We start from the raw sequence: 20,295 nt of genomic DNA, 5'->3' as shown, positions 1-20,295 counted from the left end.
AGAACAGGCGCCATACTATTTAATGTTCTCCAATTATCTGAACAGTGAGGAAAGAGTTTTGTTAAAGAACTTTTGCTGAACAGAGCAAAACAGATAATTATAGATAGAACAATAGGTTATTTCTCCATTATGGTGTGTTTCAGATCAGAAGTGGCAGCATTGTGTTATGCTTATACCACTGCACTATGCTAGCAAAGTTTCACTTCATTAAACATCATACATTTTATCAATTTATTGTGATATTTGATGTTGTTGAACTGTGGATTTATAAAACAAGTTTCTGCTATCACTATTATAGCGTCTATAAACGTCTTTCTGTCACCTGGATTTTTTTTTTCTTTCTTGAAGTTAATAAGACAAAAATCAAGAAACCACAATATAAAAATCACTCAGCTTTAATAAATATTCTGTTTTAGAAAATGTAAAGAAAAACGTAAACACTAGAGACCCCTCCCAAAAATGTAAAATTAATGTCTCCTCACTAAAAACACCACAGTATCAACAATTACACACATTTATATTACACACATTTAAAACATTTGTTTATGTGGAGCATGTAACATACTGTATAAGTCCATGTTTAGTTAATACTATAGACTATAACTAAATAGACTATAGATACTGTATTTAATTAAAACCATTAAATGAAGATGCTTTGTCTTGCATCTGTCACTACAGACTGTTAAAGTCTGTTAGAAGATTAATAAGAATCAATAAAAAATGTTTTTACTGAGCCATGATTAAGGTTTTAATTTATGTTAGTGGATTTGTTCCATTATTGTTCTTTAGTCCTATAGTTGCTCTCAATTTGTGCTGCTTGCTCCATTGATTTCAAGTGGATCATCTTGTACTTGCTCTTCATATCTTCTAGTAATATCAGTGCCTTTTTATATTCATTCCTGTATATATCTTTTCCATGAAGAACTTTGTCTGTGTAAAGAAATGAACAACAAGAATAATAAATACCATAAAACCTCTGTATAAGATTACACAACTTTATATAAAATATGGTCTAAAATAAACACAATCACTGTTATAATATATAGAATATATCAAGTCATATAGCATAATTGTTCCCTTGTTCTCCTGTAAATACTAATGTTCAACATGTCTAATGTGCTCAGTGTAGGAAAATAGCAATAACAACTGTGCAGCATGAATCCAGCTCAGTCAATCATACCCGGACTGCTCTGATAAGTGATGAGATAATAAAAGAACAGCTGCAATGCCAAACAGAGCACTTTCCAGTAAACCTATTTCTCAAGAGTTTCAACAGTTCATCTCTGACTCAAGCATATTTATTATTGAATCGTTTTCAGTCTCCAGATTATTACATTTGTGTAACCTTAACTGATCAGGCCAGGTGGTGCAACAAGACAAATATTCAACAACATGGACCGGAAATATTCTGATACAAAAAAAAATCCAAGTCCTCTCTGAAAGTCCTGGAATGGAAGGGCCAATTATTTTGTTTTGCTATATGCTTTGAGAACAAAAGATAAAAGACAACAGTTTTCTGCTTTAATTTCCTGATATTTACATCTAGACATGTTGAACAATATAGAACATGGCAACTTTGGGGTCAGACCACCCAATTAAAATATTATACATAATAATACCACTCAATACATAAAATAAGAAGTCATGATTTTTAGTCAGGACAGTACATATTCTCCAGTGATTAGAACAGAGATGTAATTGCTTGTGATGAACAGCTCTTTACGGCAGAACAGATCATTATATATAGAAGCATAGATTATTTCTCTATTACAGTGGGTTACAGAACAAAAGTGGCAGCATTGTGTTGAATTGTTATAAGACAGAGATGGAAATGTGTAAGAACCGCAAGAACCACCAAGTTAAAAAAAAAAAAAAGACTTAGGGGCATGTTATTATAGAAAAACAATCAATAACAAATTGTGCTACCTGGTGTGAATGAGAATTTTACCATTCTAAAGTATATAACACATATACACAAGTATATATAAAGTCTATAACACATCCAGAGGTGTTATATTCCACTTATACCGCAGCAATTTGCTGGTAATTAAAAAAGGCTTCTACCTCCAGTCTCCTCTTACAGCCCTGTGCAAGTTGTTGCTGATGACACTAACTGATGTTTTATAGGTGTTCCCCTCACAGCTCTCACAATGTTGTGTCTGCCATCAATTGCCTTTGTTTTCTTTGGATGACCTGTCTAGGTCTGGTTGTTAGTACACATGTGATTTTTCCAGACCATTTCAAATTGTTGTACTGTCTAATTCTTGTGCAGTTGCTGCTGTTACAGAAAATTAGTCAACACCATCTGACCAATCAAAATGAAGAATTCAACAATGCTGTGGTATAAATAGTTCCATTTAATTTAATGTATTCAAAACCCCAACCTGCAAACAACACAATGAATAAGAATCTAGAGAACTGGCAACAAAAAGCACTATTTTGTCTAAATAAAATTCTAAAGCTTACCAAGAGGGACTTCACTTATTGTTTTCCTTTCTTTCATCTCTGTGAGAATTTTTTTAACTTTCTCTCCTTTCGGGTTTTGTGGAAGCAAATTCTTTATCTGGAAAAAGAATGTTTTACTTTGTTAACAAACAAACAAACAAACCCAAAATCTCAAATCATTGTTCTCCTTTTTTTTGTCAGCCAGGACCTGTTTAGTGTCTGAAGTTTGCTTCTTTAATTGTTCTTCCAGAGCTACAATCCTTATGTAGCTAACAAATCACTGAAACCACTTCAAACTGAATATCTAAGTTATCACACCAGAACCTCAAACCATGGTTACGTTAATAGTTATGTTTTCAAACCAAGAAACGTTAAATGCTCTTCAGTAAGAAACTGTATTATATCTATATTATTATTATCATCATCTTCATCATCATCACCATAATACCATGCTATGAGCTATAATTTTTCTTAATCAAATGATAACACCAGAAATTAACCCAGCTTGTGTTCAAAGAAATTTAAAATGGAGAAGCTAATCTGCTTTATGTCTTCCTTCAACTTCTTCCCTAGATGGCATCATTGAGCAAGTTCTTGGTAAATCAACATTTTGAAGAGACTAAACCAGACAAGTGTAAATCCTGCAAAAACAACAGGCTGCTTCAGTCCTAGAGGGATAAAGTCTATCTGAATTGGGTGATTTCTGTGCTCTGTGATATAACTGTGCATAGCTTCAGTAGCAGACACAGGAATAGATTTGGACATTTCTGTTGTGGCAGCATTACCACTAACGTTATGAGCTTCCGAGTTTCGTAATTTTGACATTTACTACTATACATCATTCTGAAGACTACAGACTGTATCTGAGTAAAATCTGAAAACAAAACTGGTTAGCCACAAAAGTGAAAAGGAACAAAGGCTATTTAAAGATTTCATATCAATTCCAATGAAAGGCCACCACCTACCCCTGCATTTGTAATTAAATCTACTTATAGAAAACAACATTACTGTAAAATTTTATTATTTAAAGTTTGCAATGGGAAATTTTAAAGGGCCTTTCTTTGATTATCTGGATCATCTACATCAGTCCGTCTCATCAACTGAGGTAAAGGTCTCTCACAGAATTTAAACACGAGTCTTCTCATTATCTCTTTACTAACACTGGTGGGAAAAATTCTCTCAGTCACTGAATTCTCAGTCATAAATTCAGTCACTTTGGTTCTATTACCTAAATGCATTCTTATTCTTATGTATATCTGATTTCAAACGGAGGTGGTCAAGTGCATTTTTTATGGCATGTAACTATCTAATAACTTGATCAAATAATGATATTCACTGTATGAGACAATCACAACATAGGTTGTTAGGTAAGGATAAATAATATAGTTTCTTACTTTTTTAGATTGTTCTTTATATGGTCTCTGTAGATTTGCTTTGGAATCTCTGTACACAAGCAGGTTCTTCAGCATGTTCTCCAAAGCTGTTACGGTCTGCTGTATTCCTGACAAGCCATAAAAAGCCATAAATATTACGTCTTTAAATATTACCTTATCATCATGGCCTATTAAGGCCATCACTTACCAACAGGCTCGGGCCTGTCTAAGTCCAGGTTATCATCTAGCAGAACTTCATAACCAAGGAGCTTCTCAGGGCATTGTTTATCATGATTTCTTCCAAGATGTGTGCTGTCTGCTGACTGCTCTGTTTTGTCCTGATACTGAAGTTCTAGCAAATCATTTACCTGTGGGAACTAACAAAAAGAAGAATAACATTTTCATTTTGAATCAGCAATTCAGCCTGATAATCCCCAAAAACCAAATACTGCCCCAACTGCTATACAGTTTTAATCAGAATTATTTACATGAACAAATACTTCTGCTCGTGTAATACTAACACTATCAGCTATTCCATTTTTTCATAATTCCCATAATTAAAGCTAAATCACCTCTGTTACAAAGAATGTTTCATCATTTTGCTGACTCTCGCTGTGAATTTCTGCATTTTCCCTTTCCAAAGGATTTGATACATTGGAAGCAGGGACATTCTTCTTCTCTATCTCCTTCTTCATCCCCTCAGTGTTGGTACATGGAGAGCTGAGATGCAATGTGTCAGAGCACATGGAATCTGATGTCTGTTGTCTGTTTAGTTCTTTAGAGCCACTGTCTGTAGAAGAGAGTTCTGAAGCACACAAGGCCTCTGTGATCGAGGAAACCTTTCGTTCCTTTGGGATTTTGGTTTGTACCTGCATTTGTAAGAGGAAAAGATGAATGTAACATTTTGGAGCTACTGTCTAACTTCAGACCACTTAGATCTGAGAATTCATCAGAGGCCTAAAGAAAATAAAGAATATGAGACCCATAAATGGATAAATAACCTTTCTTTTAGGCTTGACAGGGAGCACAAGATGTGGCTTTACATCTGACTTCTTACGTCTTTCATCTGACTTCTTACGTCTTATTTTAATACCAAGTCTGTCTTGAAGAAACCAGGTCAACATTGGTGGATCACCTAAAACACAGACGTAATAGAAAAAAATGGAAAACTTTATAGCATTAAATTGACATTAAATTATAGCATTAAAAAAAATTTAAAGCACAAACAGCTTACCACTCCTCTGTGTAGTCAGAGGGTTTGAGTGGATAACAAGCTCGGTAAGGAAAGGAAGCAATGCCACAGCCAACAAAGCCTCTTCTTCATATATCTGGAAAAATAATAAATATATAAACAAATAATAATTATATATACACCACTGTTTTTTTAATATACTAAGTCTGTGACAGCTGGAAGCAGATGGTAAACAGACCTTATTTTTTGCCAGATTCAGATATCGAAGTTCTGGTAATGGTGGACAGAAATCTTCCTCATTTTCCTAAATATGAAGAAAAAAATTCAAAAGAAGAAATTCTACTGAAAATAAAAAAGTATTTATAACAGAATGATATTAATACCAACTGTGATGACTTCATATCAGTATTTATATTAAAACGTTTCTGTTGGTTCACTTGGGAGTGGCAGGAATTAAAGAAAAAGAAAAGAGAGAATTAATGGAACGTCAAGGGCTTCCAATGGAGTATCATTATATATAAAATCATGGCATTTTTTGTTTGTAAGCACTATTTTCAGATCTGAATCACCTGGCACCTGTAGCAGAGGTGTCGGCTGAAGGTAAGGGACTTCAGAGATGGCGTTCCCTTCTAGATTTAAATGCTGAAGCCTGAAATAATAAGCATTAATAGTTTAGAAATTAATATTATTTAAAAAAAAGTGCAAATAAGTGAAAAACTATTATAGTTATCATAATACATTTTTATACCAAATTTCTGATTTACTAAGGTGAATAATATTCAATAACAGCTCATGACAGGTTATATACAGTAAATGTACTTAAATAGTTTGCATTGTAACATGACAACTTGCATTTTTGTCTTATTAACTACAAGAATGTGAAAAACAGAGCTATAGCTGCTTATACAGTAGCTGCTGTAATGATAAGAGGAATTTATTTCACAGGAACTTGATTATTGATAGTATGTATGGATATATTGCTAAGCATCTTTCAATCATAGCCTCAAATAATGTATTGGGAATTGTACACAATTCAGAATGATGAAATTAAACCTTATATACATTTCAGAATAATTACTAAAATATACCTTTAATGTAACATTTAACACAAAATCTCCTTGTTGCTGGGGTCTTAACCTTAAGGGTCAATTTTTTGGATCTTTATTTTTGTATCTTTCACTTGAAAATTTTCATATAATGTTCATTTAAAAATGACTGAACTATAGTTACTTTTAAGAGTGAAGTGTTTAGGTTAAAGTTACATAATCAATGTTCAAATTATCATCATAAACAAGTGCAGATTATTTCCCTTTTTTTCTGAATGTGCATCAATGCAAAAGTAATTCTTTCAACCAAAACATTCCTAGCGTTACAGTGATGGAAATATCTAACCTTGTTAGATTTGAAAGACTTCTGAAGACACATGAAGTCAGTTTATTATCATCCAGCATCAACACTTCAAGCGCCTGAAACAACGTATTGGACTCTGGTGCTCTGTTGAAGTCAATTTAAAATTTTATTGTGCAAATACTATATATTATATAGAAAACAGGATTGTAAAAAAAACAAACAAACAAAAAAACACCACGTACACATCACCATCGGGAGTATTAAAGCCAGCCATATCAGGTGGAAGTGTCTGCAGATTGTTTCCGGTCAGATGAAGCACCTTTAATCTTGGTAGAAGGCCAATGGCTAATATACCGCTACTTGATAAATTATTGTAGGAGAGGTCCAGGACCTAGACCAAGAAAAAAAAATACTTAAAAAGATTTTTAATAAAATATCTTTTAGTTAAAAAAATAAAAAAACAAAATATTTTTTTTCCAGGTTGGCTGCAAGATTATGTGAGCTACATCAGAAAAATACAGTTTCACTGACAAAGTTTGGCTCATCACCCAACACCATGCGGCATAAAACCTTTCAGACCAGCATGGAATTCAAGCTAATCATGGAAGATTCTGATTTCTATAGCATTTATTACAGGCATAATACCTACCTCTAATCTAGGAAAATCTACAGCGTTAACTTCCACAGTGCTGAGTCCATTCAACAACAACTCCAGCTCCCTCAGTGCAGGAAACCTGCTAAAAGCCTCTAAAAGTATCAGATAAACACCATATGGGTTTGATCAATGGCCAAATCTGATAATTGATTTTCCTAAAATCCCAAAAATTGTTTATCCATTATATAATTATATTTTAATAATAGTGTAAAACATGATTAAAATAGAATATTCTTCATGATATGAAAAGTAAAAAGTATATTACCTAGGGTTAAAAAGTTGTCAGAAGCATTAATGTAAGCAACACTATCAAATTGCTCCAACCCTTCAAGTGTAACCTGTCCAAACAAAGATGAATCAGATCAGAGGAAACTGAAATTGAAAAAAACCAAACCAAATCTGTCCTACCGACTCCAGCTTTCTTTCACTTATGTCCACAGAGCAGAGATCAGACGGTCTTTCCACACAGTGCAGAGCCATCTGGAGAAGAATAAGAGAAGTACACTTCATATTCAGTTCAAATTTAAACAGTAAATAGACTATTAAAAAGAAAGCATAGGTTGTACAGGTATGAGCCTGTGCAATCCAGCACACATCACATACACCAGTTACTGCACTCTTACAGAGTGACCTGGATGATAAATAGTGATAAATGGAGTGCATTTTAAAAACTGTGATAAATAATGAACAAATGCTGGCAGTCATTCTCACCAAAATCTCTCCATTTAAAGTGTTTCCAGAACATTTTATTGTCCTTTGCTCAAGTCTTTCACATTCAGACTGAGCCGATGGTCTTGTGCAAGAGTTTTTTAATGATGTTGGTTGCTTAAGGAGCCTATATCGTTCCTCCACACTCACTCTTTGGGCAATTAACCAACGCCCTGCTCCTTTAAAGAGAAAACAATAATAACTTTGAACAATTAGCATCCCAAACAGCTGTAGTGCATAAAGACTGAGTTGCATTTTTGTGTTCCAAATGACCAATCACTGTTCCATTGTGCCCAATAAACAATCACTGTTTTCCATTGTTGTCAATTACTAATCACTGGTCATTATTCCGTGATCACCATCGTTTCTATTAATTAATCACTGATCACAGTTTGCCCTACGCACACACTTCTAAAATAGTTTCTTATATTTACAGTAGTAAAAGTGAGTCATTCCATATCCTTTTCTCTATATATTTTAAATGATTCACTATCAATTTTATTTTCTGCATTCTTGACATTTGGATAAGAAACGTCATATTTTGTTGTACTCTATATATATATGTATGTGTGTGTGTGTGTGTGTGTGTGTGTGTGTAATATATATATATATATAATGTTTTTTGCCCAAACTTCCTTCTGTATTATGCACTAATAAACATCTCAGGCTTTCCTTTAGCACTAAGTATTCCCTAAAACATTGTGAGGTATAGTTTCATATACATACACAGTAACACTGTTTTAATTGCATAATAAAATATAACTGTTTATACCTTCTTTACTCTGATGAAACGACCTTATTGGGAAACAATTTGTAGGAAAACTTTCTCCATTGTCCAGTTTGTAAATTCCCAAACCAGCCATATTTAGTCTTTTTTAGGAGAGTCTAAGGTGGAGAAAACAATTAAAATGTCGAATTTAATATTAGCCACCAACATACGGTACATTTTGCAGATATATTACCTGCTAACCTATTTAATTTCCCAGCAATTAAGGCGATTGTTGTAGTCTGGTCTCCTAGCGACAAACACGAAACATATCTGGGAGTTGTAGTATTTAACACAGCTGCTAAAAGATACGCTAAAAAAACAGCAACATTGGGCAGTTTACTATAGCATTCGTCAACAAATATTAAAACATACCTGTTATTCTTTTTCAGAAAACCCTTAAACTAGTTCAAATTAATGACGATAGTGTTCTTTATGTGACTACATTTCCCATAATGCAATCGGGCAAGATCCGCACTCAGTTCAAGTGCTTTTAGCTGTCATTTTCATCACGTGCTGCTGGCATTTAAAGTGGCAGACTAAATAAATGCTACAGTTGCTCAATGCTAAAAGCTAAATAAATAAATGCTTAACGTGCTTATCTGTTTTAGAGAAATAACGAGAGAATAGTAGAAAATACTCCTTGGTGCAACACAAACAGGAAAAAAATAGAGATAGAAAAATATTAGAGAATTATTATAGACTCTATAATAATTCTCTAATATAATTCTCTAATATTAAATCTATCTCGTTATTTCTATAATATAGAGGATTAGAAAATATTAGAGATATGTTTTTGACCTTTTAAAGATATCTCTAGAGATAAGGGGAACTTTGAGTACCAAACCCCTAGGCTTAGATGGAAGATAAAAAAAAGAAACAAAACCAGACAACAGTCTCGGACGGGACTAGTTTTCCATACGACGTTTGTGTTACAATTTTTTTTCAGCCGACGTCTGTCATTTCATGTATGGATTCGGACGGGACTAACATCTCTGTGTTTATTACGGAGGTAGGAGTGTCTGTGTTTTACATGTGGGCATTGCACAAGACCACATGTCCAGGATGGGTGGATTGCGTTCGGTCATATGACCGATCAATAGTAAAATGGTGGCGAAAAATAATGTATTTTGAAATGAAGTAAATTTACATTTAAGCACTTTAAAATGTAAACATCCTAAATTGTCAAGTGTTTAAAAATGTTATACACGTTATAATAATGTTAAAAATAATAAAACAAAAACAAATGTAATACATTTTTAACATCATATGGTTTTATATAGAACTTCTTATAAACCCACTGGAATAAATACGTTTTTATATAATTTTCACGTTATGTAATTGACTATAGAAATGAAAAACTGATACCTAAAACTGATATTACAGTAGCCAGTCTTAACAATTTACGTGATTTGGCTCTTCTTGTTGATTTCATTTTTTAAATTTCTTCGCATGGTAAGCAAACACATTTACATCCATTATTGGTGTGCAGAAAGCAGAAACCTGAATACCGGTGTGCTAGGGTTAATACGGTAGTTCACGTTGACCAAAACAGACAAGAAAACGCGTTTTGGAAAAAACATTTTCGGCAATCACAGACATTCGCATTCAGACGGGATTAGATTTCTCAGAGGAGCGCCGATTTAGCTGAAAAACAGTAGGTAATTTGCTCTGCAATTTTTACACAGGTCGTATGAGAAAAAGACAGACATGGCAGATTCGGACGGGATTAAAATAACAAAGTAAGTCTGTGAAACTGAAATTTCTCTAACGACCCCCTGTAAAACTAGTCCCGTCCGAATAGGGCTTTAGTTGGAAGATAAGGGGAATTCAGACTCGTGGTGAGGTCGTTGAAATTAAACAGAAGGGGGCGCCGTGTAGCACTTTTCTGTTCTGGTTAACTATTTTTATGTATTCGTATAACCAGATTATTCTTATGTTCACAAAAGGTGCATATTATTATTCACATCACAATACTGTACTTAGACAGAAGTGCATGACAAGGATAAATTCTATACAAACTTCTCAAATGAACCTTTTTGAATTATTAGACATACATTTACAGCATTTAGCAGACACCTTTATCCAGAGCGACTTCTTTTTTTCATACAACTGAGCAATTAAGGGTTAAGGGCCTTATTCAGGGGCCCAGCAGTGGCAGATTTGTGGACCTGGATTCTAACTCACAACCGTCTGATTTGTAGCCCAACACCTACCACATCCCATACAATACATACAATATTTATATGCTAATAATCATGTTTTCCTCCATATATTGGAGGAAATAAAATATATAACGTTAAACTAATTTAAAGACATGTGACTTCGGGGGACTACATTTCCCATAATGCAATGGGTCAGCGATTTCCAGACTGAGTACAAAGGTCTCCTCATATATCTATAAGAGGTCTCCTGACCGAAGAAGCGCACCATCTAGGAAAGGGATGCACTTATTTCCAGGGATTTCAGAACAGCGTGACAGATATTGCATCATCTGGTAGGCGTGGCCTATTTGATAATCTAACCCTAACCATAACCGTAGTTTTTGGTTGTTTATTTGTTTTCTAAAATAAATCTACCTGTATGACTGTTTTGTCCTGTTTTTTTCCCTGCATGTGTCTGCATGCTTTTCCTCCTCCTTTGATGGCTTGGTTAAAATACATTGTTCTTAGGTTTGAATGAGGTTTTATTTTATATGTTTGTATGTGTGTGTGTGTGTGTGTGTGTGTGTGTGTGTGTGTGTGTGTGTGTGTGTGTGTGTGTGTGTGTGTGTGTGTGTGTGTGTGTGTGTGTGTGTGTGTGTGTGCATGGTGGTGTGTGATGGATTTGCATCCCATCCAATGTGTATTCCTGCCTTATGTCCGGTGTTATGTGTTATTGGGATGGGATCCAGATCCATTATGCAGACCTGCCAACCTTTACGCATTTTGTGTAGCATATACGCATTTAGACATCAAAGTACGCTGCTACGATTTGTCACTTCAAAATACGCATTGTAAAAAACATTGATGCCTTTGAGTTCAACTGTCTGTGCATTTGCTCACGGGGCAATGCGCCTATGGGTGTAACCGCATTGGGCAGCAACCTGGGAAAATAATAATTCGACCAATCATAGCGCAAGTTTAAAACTCTTCATCGCTACAAGCGGAGAGCCGTCAAAACGAATGTGGTTTTCATCTCTCTCTGTCCGTCTTCTTCTTCTTACAGTGACTGTTTTTTACAAGTGAGGACTTAACGTTTTAAAGGTAAATGGCCAGAATTGTGAATTTCATCCATTTTAATAAGCCTGCCGAACCACAGGCGTCGTTAGACTCCTTTACTGGGGCATGTGCCAAGTGTCCGGTGTTGTGCCTCAAGTTTAAGTTTTACGCACAGATCAAGTTTTACTTTATTTACCAGTATTTATATAGGAAACATAAGTCATGCCTGTAAACGCATTGCCGTCGTAATTTAATGGAAAAGACAAACCGGCGCAAGCAGGCAGAAATCAATATCCGCGAGCGTCTGTGTATCCGTTTTATAGCACGCAGTCATGCTATAACATGACGAAACTAATGTCATTTTTAAATATCAATCGTATTCTGACTCGATTGTTACTGGCTCCTGTAGATCACATCTGATGGACATCAGATTTTTTTTGTGAAAAGCAGGGAAATAGAAGCAGAAAGTAGAAATGATGAGGGAGGTATTATTATATGATCAGCCAGTCAAACCCAAAGTCTAGAGTCTTACATTATTGCTGAGAAAATTAACACATGTATGTGTTGTCAGATATGAAGTTACTGTTTAGTTCATTAGATCTAATTTATGGCAATACATAAAGAGTTGTTAAAATAGTATGCAGACATTATAATCAAACGGTCATGCGTAATAACATAACGTTATACTCTTTATTTCAGTAGCAGCCAAGTATTATTGTACATTTTGTACATCAGTACTGTAAAATGCAAATCTTCATACATGCCATTTGTGCCTTAAAACATATTAATAATGTACAAAGTGTTTTCATGCAAACGCGCATGGAAACCTATTATGAAAAACATGAGAATGATGATGTGTGTGTGTTGTGTGTGCCTTGCAGTTAGTAATACTCATGATGTCAGATGAGGATACTGACAGAGAGGGAAGCAAATCTAAAAAGAAGCGATTATATGCCCCTCAGAAGTTCTTGACCGGTGTTGTGCCTCAAGTTTAAGTTTTATGCACAGATCAAATTTTACTTTATTTGCCAGTATTTATATAGGAAAATATAGTAAAAAGTTGTGATGTGTGAGCTTGTGAACACTAACCAGCAAATGTGCCTGACCTCGCGCTGCGTCACTGCAGTAAGTTGCTACTCAAAAAAATTTTTCCAAGGTTGGCAGGTCTGATTATGACTCTGGCCGTTGGTGAACTCTGACCTGAGACCATGCAAAGACTGAATAATCATATTCCCACACTGCATATTTGTGTGATTAAACAGAAGGTGGTTCAATGATGGAAATGTCATAACATTTAATTCATATGTTTTTTTTAGGAGAAATGGATAACGGAACATCAAGAAGCGACTCCTATACACTCCAAGCAGAGCCACCAAAAACCACTTTGTTTAGTAAAGAGCCAAGCGGTATAACTTACAGAATCCCAGCTTTAATCTACATTAACGAAACACAAACATTTCTTGCTTTTGCTGAGAAAAGAACATCAGCAGATGATTCTGACGCCACTCTCCTGGTCATGAGGAGGGGTGCACAGCAGAATGGGTCTATTCAGGTGATGCTGGTGCAAACTCTGATTGTTTTACTTTAACTTTGTTTTACTTTCATTGGGCAAAGATATGTCATAGATACTGTATGTTCATTTTTCTTTTCAGTGGTCACCTGTTCAGGAGCTTGACGCTGCCTGTCTGCCTGGACATCGCACTATGAACCCGTGTCCGGTCTATGAGAAAGAGTCTAAGACTCTCTTTCTGTTCTTTATCTGTGTGTTGGGTAAGACTACCGAACATCGCCAGATTCGCACTGGTAAGAACAAGGCTCGGTTGTGTTACAGTACTAGCAAGGACAATGGGCAGAATTGGAGCAGCACAGTAGACTTGACGGAAAGCGTAATTGGACATGAGATTAGAAACTGGGCCACGTTTGCTGTTGGACCTGGTCACGGCATTCAGATGAAGAATGGTAGACTCGTCATTCCTGCTTATGTCTATTATATTCATCGATGGCTCTTCCTCTTTAATATTCCATTATGTGTAAAATCCCATGCTTTTGCTTTCTATAGCGATGATTGTGGGACCACATGGTATTTTGGAGAAAGAGTACGTACTGAGTCTTGTGAATGTGAGATGGCAGAGATTGTAGAACAGAATTCCAGAAGCAAGCTATACTGCAATGCACGCAGCACTAAAGGTCAAAGAGTCGAGGCTTTGAGCGAGAGCAGTGGAGCAGCATTTGATAAACCTCATTTTGCACCGAAGTTAGTAGAACCCTGTCATGGATGCCAGGGTAGTGTGGTGAGTTTTGATGCACCTGAAGAACAAGAGAACTGTTTAACACCAAATACAAAGACTTGGCTCCTTTATTCCCATCCAACTGCCAGAATACAGAGAAATGATCTTGGGATATATTTAAACAAGTCTCCTCTTAGTGCCTCTGGTTGGAGCGAACCGTGGATCATCCATCATGGCCCATGCGGGTACTCAGATCTCACTCTGTGCGAGAAGCCCAAGTTCTTTGCTTGCTTAATGGAATGTGGGAAGAAGAGTGAAAAAATAGCCTTTGTAGAGTTTTCCCTCAGTGATATCATGAACAATCATTAGCTATGTATACAGGACTAATATGCAGCTGTACAGATGTATCCAGATGTAGATGTATCAGCATCACAGCAACGTAAATACATTCTGGCGATGTCCAATATCCACATTAACACAGAAGAGACTATGACTTATGTTTATATTGTAGTCCTAGATAATCAATTGAAAAAAAACTCGGACATAATTAGTCTTTATATTTCAGATATAGTTACTGAAATGTATGAGATCTGCATGTGAATGTAGCCATTGATGGGAGAAAAAGCAAAACAATAAGATGTTCATGGCATATTGAGCAAAAACTTTTTTTTTACTGTTATTTATCAGTGCCAATGATATCAAATCCATATTTCTGTAATCATAAAAAAAAAAAATTACGTAAACAAAAGTATTAATGTAAGATGTACAGAAATAAACAAGTTTCAACTATAACTTGAAAAATCTATTTCCTTTAATTAATAAAAGGGATCGAATTCTCTTTTGTCATTTTATTAAACTCTCATTATCTACCCAGTCCCAAACATGTATAGATCCATCTGAAGCTGCAGAGAGCAAGGTTCTTGGTCTCTGTGGATGCCACACATGAGTAGTCACCAGGAGTGAGGTATCAGAATTTTCTTCACATGAGAAGTTGTGACCACGGTGCACAAATATTGGTTGAGGCGTCTGTGATTCAATGCTCCAGCGTCGTGTGTCAAAGATTTGCACTGTTCCATCAAATCCTTAAAATGAAGACATCAACAAGGTCATTCCTTTTTTCCCCAAACAAAGACCTCAGGTTAACATAGAAGATACAAGAATATGACATACCTGATACAGCGAGATGGTTATCGAGAGCAGGAGCCCATGTGACCGTCAGAAACTCATTACTGAGATGATTTTGCTGCAGATTAAGCTGGGCTTGTCCGACTAGAGTGCTTGGGTTTCGGAGATCAGATACGATTACCTGACCAGAGGAGGACAGTCTTGCTACAATGCATGATGCAGGGTCACACTGTGGCTCAGCTGTCCTCAATCCAAAAGCCCACTCTGAGCCAGTCGTATTCTCTGAGAGAGCATAACAACTGACCTTTTGATCTCTTAAGTCTCCCATGTACAAAGTGCCATTAGTTGCACAAATAACAAATGTACTTGTATTCACAAACTGTAGACAGTTCACTACATCCAAGGAGTCCGTTTCTGTAAACAACAAAATGTGTTCCGTTTAAAACTAAATTTGTTATGGTCCACTTGCATGAAATTCTATGCTTACAATGGTACAGATAAACTAACAGGAATAAATTGTGGATTACCTATTGATGTTTAACCAGTTAATAGATGATACTGGCTATAAATAAAACCAATTGAAGTGATTGCTTTCGTTTGTAGTGGTGCTTGATGGTTTGAATTAAACTTTAAGCAGATGAGACCTCTAATTTAAAACACATGTATAGTCCATTGGTCTTTGACCAAACAAATTTTCCTAATTTTTCCAATTATTAGTTCATTAATCAGATTACAAAAGGTCAAAACATTTGTGAAAACTTTTCTATTTCGGGCCTAATATCCTTACCGCTGTAGCTAATCAGTCGCTCAAGGATTTTGCAATTTTGTGATTGCAGAAATGAATGCAAAATCAAAGCTGCAAAACTCTGACGTTCCAAATTTTTTTGAAGGTTTGGGACAAGACATGTTGTTTCACATCATCACTGCATGAATTCAGCCAAAAACTCTTCGATTCAATATTGGTACAGCTATCACAGAAAGTAATTATGTGTGTTTTACAGGCAGCAGTTTAATAGATTTGCCAATCCAAGTATATTTAGGCAAAACAGCACAAAATACTTCAGAGCTGGCAAAAAAAGCTGCTGCAAAAAGCTACAACAATCAGCAAAATCCTGGAGAGACTGAATAAACTCTGGTATAATGAGCTGCCATCAGCTAAACAATTGACATAAATACATGTGATTAGACAAAGTATCTGCTACAAGACCCAACCTGGTTCAATTTAGAAAACTGAAGTTGCTGAAATGCCATTTTTTGAATATGTTTATTGACTCTGCTATTGTATTTATTAGTAAGTGATGGATTCAGCCTGCTGGAATACTATGCAGGGTCTGCATCTTGACTATAGTTTTCCAGTCGATAATAACCAGAGGTTTTTGGCAAAATGTGAAGTAAATATAAAACAGAAGACTTCATCTTTACCTACTGCATAAAGCATTCTGCCTGATGCTACATCAGTGTGTTGAACATCGTGGACTGTAGAGCCATGAAGAACAGAAGCATCCTCGGTGAAACCAGAGGCAAGTTTTCTGCCCGTGGTTGATGTGTGACTGCAATTTATAACTCCTGTCCTCCTCATCACATCTGGATGCCAAAAGATGGCAAAGTTTAAATTATTCCAAAAATACAGTCATCTCCAGAAGTATTGTTGCAATTGTTGAAGAATGGTGAGGTTTGGTAAAAGGTTAGAAAAAATGTTTTCTAGTTAATTAGCTTAACTATATATATATATATATATATATATATATATATATATATATATATATATATATATATATATATATAAAGTCAAACAAAGTAAAGGAGTAATCAGAATAAATACCATTATCATCATCTCCAATGTCCCAAACCTGGAGTTTGGAACTATGTTGTCCGCTGGTCACAACACATCTGCAAATAAACGGTCACAGATAAACAGTGTTGCTTCTACAACACATTTCTGTTTTTCATTCATTCATTTTCTACCGCTTATCCGAACTTCTCGGGTCACGGGGAGCCTGCGCCTATCTCAGGCGTCATCGGGCATCAAGGCAGGATACACCCTGGACGGAGTGCCAACCCATCGCAGGGCGCACACACACTCTCATTCACACACGCAATCACACACTACGGACAATTTTCCAGAGACGCTAATCAACCTACCATGCATGTCTTTGGACCGGGGGAGGAAACCGGAGTACCCGGAGGGAACCCCCGAGGCACAGGGAGAACATGCAAACTCCACACACACTAAGTGGAGGCGCGAGTCGAACCCCCAACCCTGGAGGTGTGAGGCAAACGTGCAAACCACTAAGCCACCGTGCCTCCCACTACATTTCTGTTTTCACAACAAATCAGTCAATTTGCATATTGTAATAATCTCAGCAGAGGGACATAACATTTTTGATATAAATGTTAATTATTTTGTATATCAGTTGTCTAATGTCTAAAAAGCTGATATTCTTACTATTATTAAAGGAAAATAATCAAAAAGGTTTTTTTTTTTAAATAATCACTTTCAAAATATACAAGTTATTAGTGTTTGTTATAATTTATCTACATTTGCAGAAAACCAAAAGTAGCATTTTGACCATTTTTAATCCAGATTAATGGAGGCATCCTTAATACATATAATTACCTGGAGGGGTGTAATGTAACGACATCGGTGTGTACTTGTTAAGTGATCCAAATATTTGTATCTGTACCTCATTCAGTACCTCTTGAGATACAGTGCTAATTAGAATGACAGACGGACACACGGTCAGACTAGATGGTTTAGGCATAAACAGTCCTAGATTTCTGACATTCTATGCATCAATGTAAAATTTCAGTTCTGATCTACAAAATATCTGCACAACCCTCTGTATTGCCTAGAAATCCAGCAGAACGAATGAGCACATCCGTTAAAACGAACACTATTATAACACTACATAGCCATTAGCAAGATTCAACTCATGCAGTAAACCTACCGTTTACCAAAGATATGTCTGAGACACTCAATCGGCTCATCGCTGAATCCACCATGCTGCACTTTAAAGTCCCGCTCTGGACAGAGACCCTGTGCACATTTAAGATGTAAATTATATTTAGTTTAGTCTTGGTAGTGCGTTTGTAAATTTATTCGGGTTCCCGACTCACCTGGTTCTTCTTTGCATACAATTTCAAAGGCAACAGCAGCTCTAAAATTTCATTCTTCTCAGACGAGTAGCCTGCAACACATACACCTGCGACAAAAAAAAAGCATCCGTACAGTTCAATCCAAAATATACACCATGCAAGTTCTCTCTTAAATCAAAACGCTGATGAATTTACAAATCTGACTTCTTAGAAAATGTTAGAAGTGCACCTTCACTACAAATATTAACACATTTGCTCTAATATGTTATTGTTTCCAAAGTACCACCTGGTAGGGTGGATACTCTACTGACCATAACCCATTAAAAAGACATAAGAAAACATTTACTCTTTAAATAATTGCTGTAGTATATGAAGAATAAAAGCGAATATAATTATTGTTATAAAAAAAATGGACTTTTACCACAATTATTTCCCAACAGCACATCCCTGGAAGTGTGTTAGAACTTGGATATGTTATTCTTTATAGGATTATAAAGATATGGATATGTTATTCTTGGATATGTTATTCTTTATTCTTTTTAGGGAACAGAGGTTCTTATCTATTAAACTAAACATAAATACTTTACTTTTTTCGCCAGTCCACTCAATTGTTTTTGTTGGATGCTCGAGCTGAAATACATGCAGGTCTTTGTAGCTGCAAAGAAAGACAACATACATAATGAAAACATCAAAAGTGCACTAAACATTCGAGTGTTTTAAACGAGGTGGAAAAAATCTTTTTGACCCATATTTATAAACCCCAGAAGTCTAAGTAGGTCAAAATAATTCTTAACATTATAAATCGTCGTATTTGACTCCTGATCTTAACTGATATCCCATGCTTACATACTGATTATTATTTTAAATTTCAACAATTATGCAACGTCAAACAAACACACACACACACACACACACACACACACACACACACACACACACACACACACACACACACCCCTAATAAATCCCGAGGACTTACAGGGTTAATGACTGCATAAACCATTCTTCTTCTTCATCAGATGACATGATGTTAATATCAAGAGATTTCCTCTCTCTGACTCTTTGACTCACTATAAATAATAATAATATAAATATAATAAACAAGTTGAGACAATACTGTAGTTTAGTGAATGTAACTAAGGATTCAATACCAAACAGTCCTCAAGATGAAGGTTGTTTTTATTATTATTATTATTATTATTATTATTATTATTATTATTATTATTATGATGACTGTTTTTGTTGTTGTTATTATTATTATATACCCTACAATGTGCACTTACAGAAGGTCCATACAGATTAACGGCGTGTTGTTAAATAGAGATTGAGTTCCGGAAAATCTTCTTCGTTGCCTACAATATGACGCACTTTCTGCCCAGGGTGCTGTTTGCTGCCACCTGATGCACAGAGATAGAAAAACACTTCAGAGACTTTTTTGCACTTACAGTTTTAGAGCAAACAATTAGAAATAATGAAGATGAATAAATTCCAAGTACTTGCTATAAAATGTCCACAAAAAAGCATTTCTATTGCAAGATATGTTGTAAGGTTTAGGAGAGGAAACCTGGATTATGTAGTGTATAATGTCCATACATCAGCAAGGCATGTGCACCAAAGTGACCATTTGCCCCAAGCAAAGGCTGAGAAAAATACAGAAAATTTATATAATCTAGTATATACTAGATACTCCATAGTACTCCATAGTATAGCTAGGGATTTTTCATCCCTGGCTACTTAACTTCATACTGCAAATTTTTACACTGCACATCCTTTCACATGCACTGGCAATTTATTTGTGACTTAATTCTGATCATTGTACATTTGTTTTATAAACTACAAATTGTTCATCATGCATATCTATCATATAGTCATAAAATAGCATGAATAATAGCCCCATGAATGTCTGTGTGTGTCACTGTTTGTGTGTGTCACTGTTTGTGTGTGTGTGTGTGTGTGTGTGTGTGTGTGTGTGTGTGTGTGTGTGCGTGCGTGCGTGTCTGTGTCACTTTCTGTGTGTGTGTCACGGTCTTTGTGTGTGTGTGTTTGTGTGTGTGTGTGTGTGTGTGTGTGTGTGTGTGTGTGTGTGTGTGTTTTATTGTAATGCGTAATGTGTATTATTATTATTATTATTATTATTATTATATTTTACTTACATTC

At 35.6% G+C, this 20,295-nt stretch overlaps 3 protein-coding genes across 14 annotated transcripts; 1 reads left to right on the top strand and 2 right to left on the bottom strand.

The window, feature by feature from the left end:
* Nucleotides 1-379: 379 nt before the first annotated feature.
* xrra1 (X-ray radiation resistance associated 1) lies at nucleotides 380-9,876 on the bottom strand. Of its 6 annotated transcripts, none has more exons than XM_047805855.1 (19): nucleotides 8,865-8,943; nucleotides 8,686-8,739; nucleotides 8,496-8,608; nucleotides 7,727-7,902; nucleotides 7,424-7,495; nucleotides 7,281-7,353; nucleotides 7,010-7,107; nucleotides 6,603-6,751; nucleotides 6,403-6,504; nucleotides 5,580-5,659; nucleotides 5,394-5,446; nucleotides 5,249-5,314; nucleotides 5,053-5,146; nucleotides 4,820-4,953; nucleotides 4,391-4,687; nucleotides 4,027-4,195; nucleotides 3,840-3,946; nucleotides 2,467-2,563; nucleotides 380-930 (listed from the first exon to the last, which is right to left on the bottom strand). In XM_047805855.1, the coding sequence occupies exons 3-19, from the start codon at nucleotides 8,584-8,586 to the stop codon at nucleotides 776-778; spliced, it is 2,013 nt and encodes a 670-aa protein (XP_047661811.1). In that variant the 5' UTR covers nucleotides 8,587-8,608; nucleotides 8,686-8,739; nucleotides 8,865-8,943; the 3' UTR covers nucleotides 380-775. The 6 variants fall into 6 exon arrangements, with proteins under 6 accessions (XP_047661811.1, XP_047661814.1, XP_047661813.1 ...); XM_047805859.1 differs by lacking the exon at nucleotides 380-930 and adding an exon at nucleotides 1,991-2,384 and having other exon boundaries at nucleotides 8,865-8,942; XM_047805858.1 differs by lacking the exons at nucleotides 8,686-8,739; nucleotides 8,865-8,943 and adding an exon at nucleotides 9,858-9,876.
* On the top strand, nucleotides 9,296-14,754 carry LOC113651969 (sialidase-3-like). 6 transcript variants are annotated; one of them, XM_047805864.1, is made up of 4 exons: nucleotides 9,790-10,986; nucleotides 13,006-13,241; nucleotides 13,342-13,648; nucleotides 13,749-13,964. In XM_047805864.1, exons 2-4 carry the CDS (start codon nucleotides 13,011-13,013, stop codon nucleotides 13,826-13,828), a joined length of 618 nt encoding a protein of 205 aa, XP_047661820.1. In that variant the 5' UTR covers nucleotides 9,790-10,986; nucleotides 13,006-13,010; the 3' UTR covers nucleotides 13,829-13,964. The 6 variants fall into 6 exon arrangements, with proteins under 6 accessions (XP_027016757.2, XP_047661820.1, XP_047661817.1 ...); XM_027160956.2 differs by lacking the exon at nucleotides 9,790-10,986 and adding an exon at nucleotides 9,296-9,501 and having other exon boundaries at nucleotides 13,342-14,754; XM_047805861.1 differs by having other exon boundaries at nucleotides 9,821-10,146; nucleotides 13,342-14,754.
* On the bottom strand, nucleotides 14,567-19,541 carry wdr73 (WD repeat domain 73). Of its 2 annotated transcripts, none has more exons than XM_047805865.1 (9): nucleotides 19,422-19,541; nucleotides 19,118-19,208; nucleotides 18,726-18,793; nucleotides 18,160-18,245; nucleotides 17,991-18,079; nucleotides 16,865-16,932; nucleotides 16,465-16,626; nucleotides 15,088-15,324; nucleotides 14,567-14,999 (listed from the first exon to the last, which is right to left on the bottom strand). In XM_047805865.1, the coding sequence occupies exons 2-9, from the start codon at nucleotides 19,162-19,164 to the stop codon at nucleotides 14,761-14,763; spliced, it is 996 nt and encodes a 331-aa protein (XP_047661821.1). In that variant the 5' UTR covers nucleotides 19,165-19,208; nucleotides 19,422-19,541; the 3' UTR covers nucleotides 14,567-14,760. The 2 variants fall into 2 exon arrangements, with proteins under 2 accessions (XP_047661821.1, XP_027016758.1); XM_027160957.2 differs by having other exon boundaries at nucleotides 15,088-15,456; nucleotides 19,422-19,538.
* Between the last annotated feature and the right edge of the window lie 754 nt (nucleotides 19,542-20,295).

This window comes from Tachysurus fulvidraco, chromosome 21 (genome assembly GCF_022655615.1).
Source record: "Tachysurus fulvidraco isolate hzauxx_2018 chromosome 21, HZAU_PFXX_2.0, whole genome shotgun sequence".
Classification (NCBI taxonomy): Eukaryota; Metazoa; Chordata; class Actinopteri; order Siluriformes; family Bagridae; genus Tachysurus; species Tachysurus fulvidraco.
This window is presented reverse-complemented; position numbering and strand designations above follow the sequence as displayed.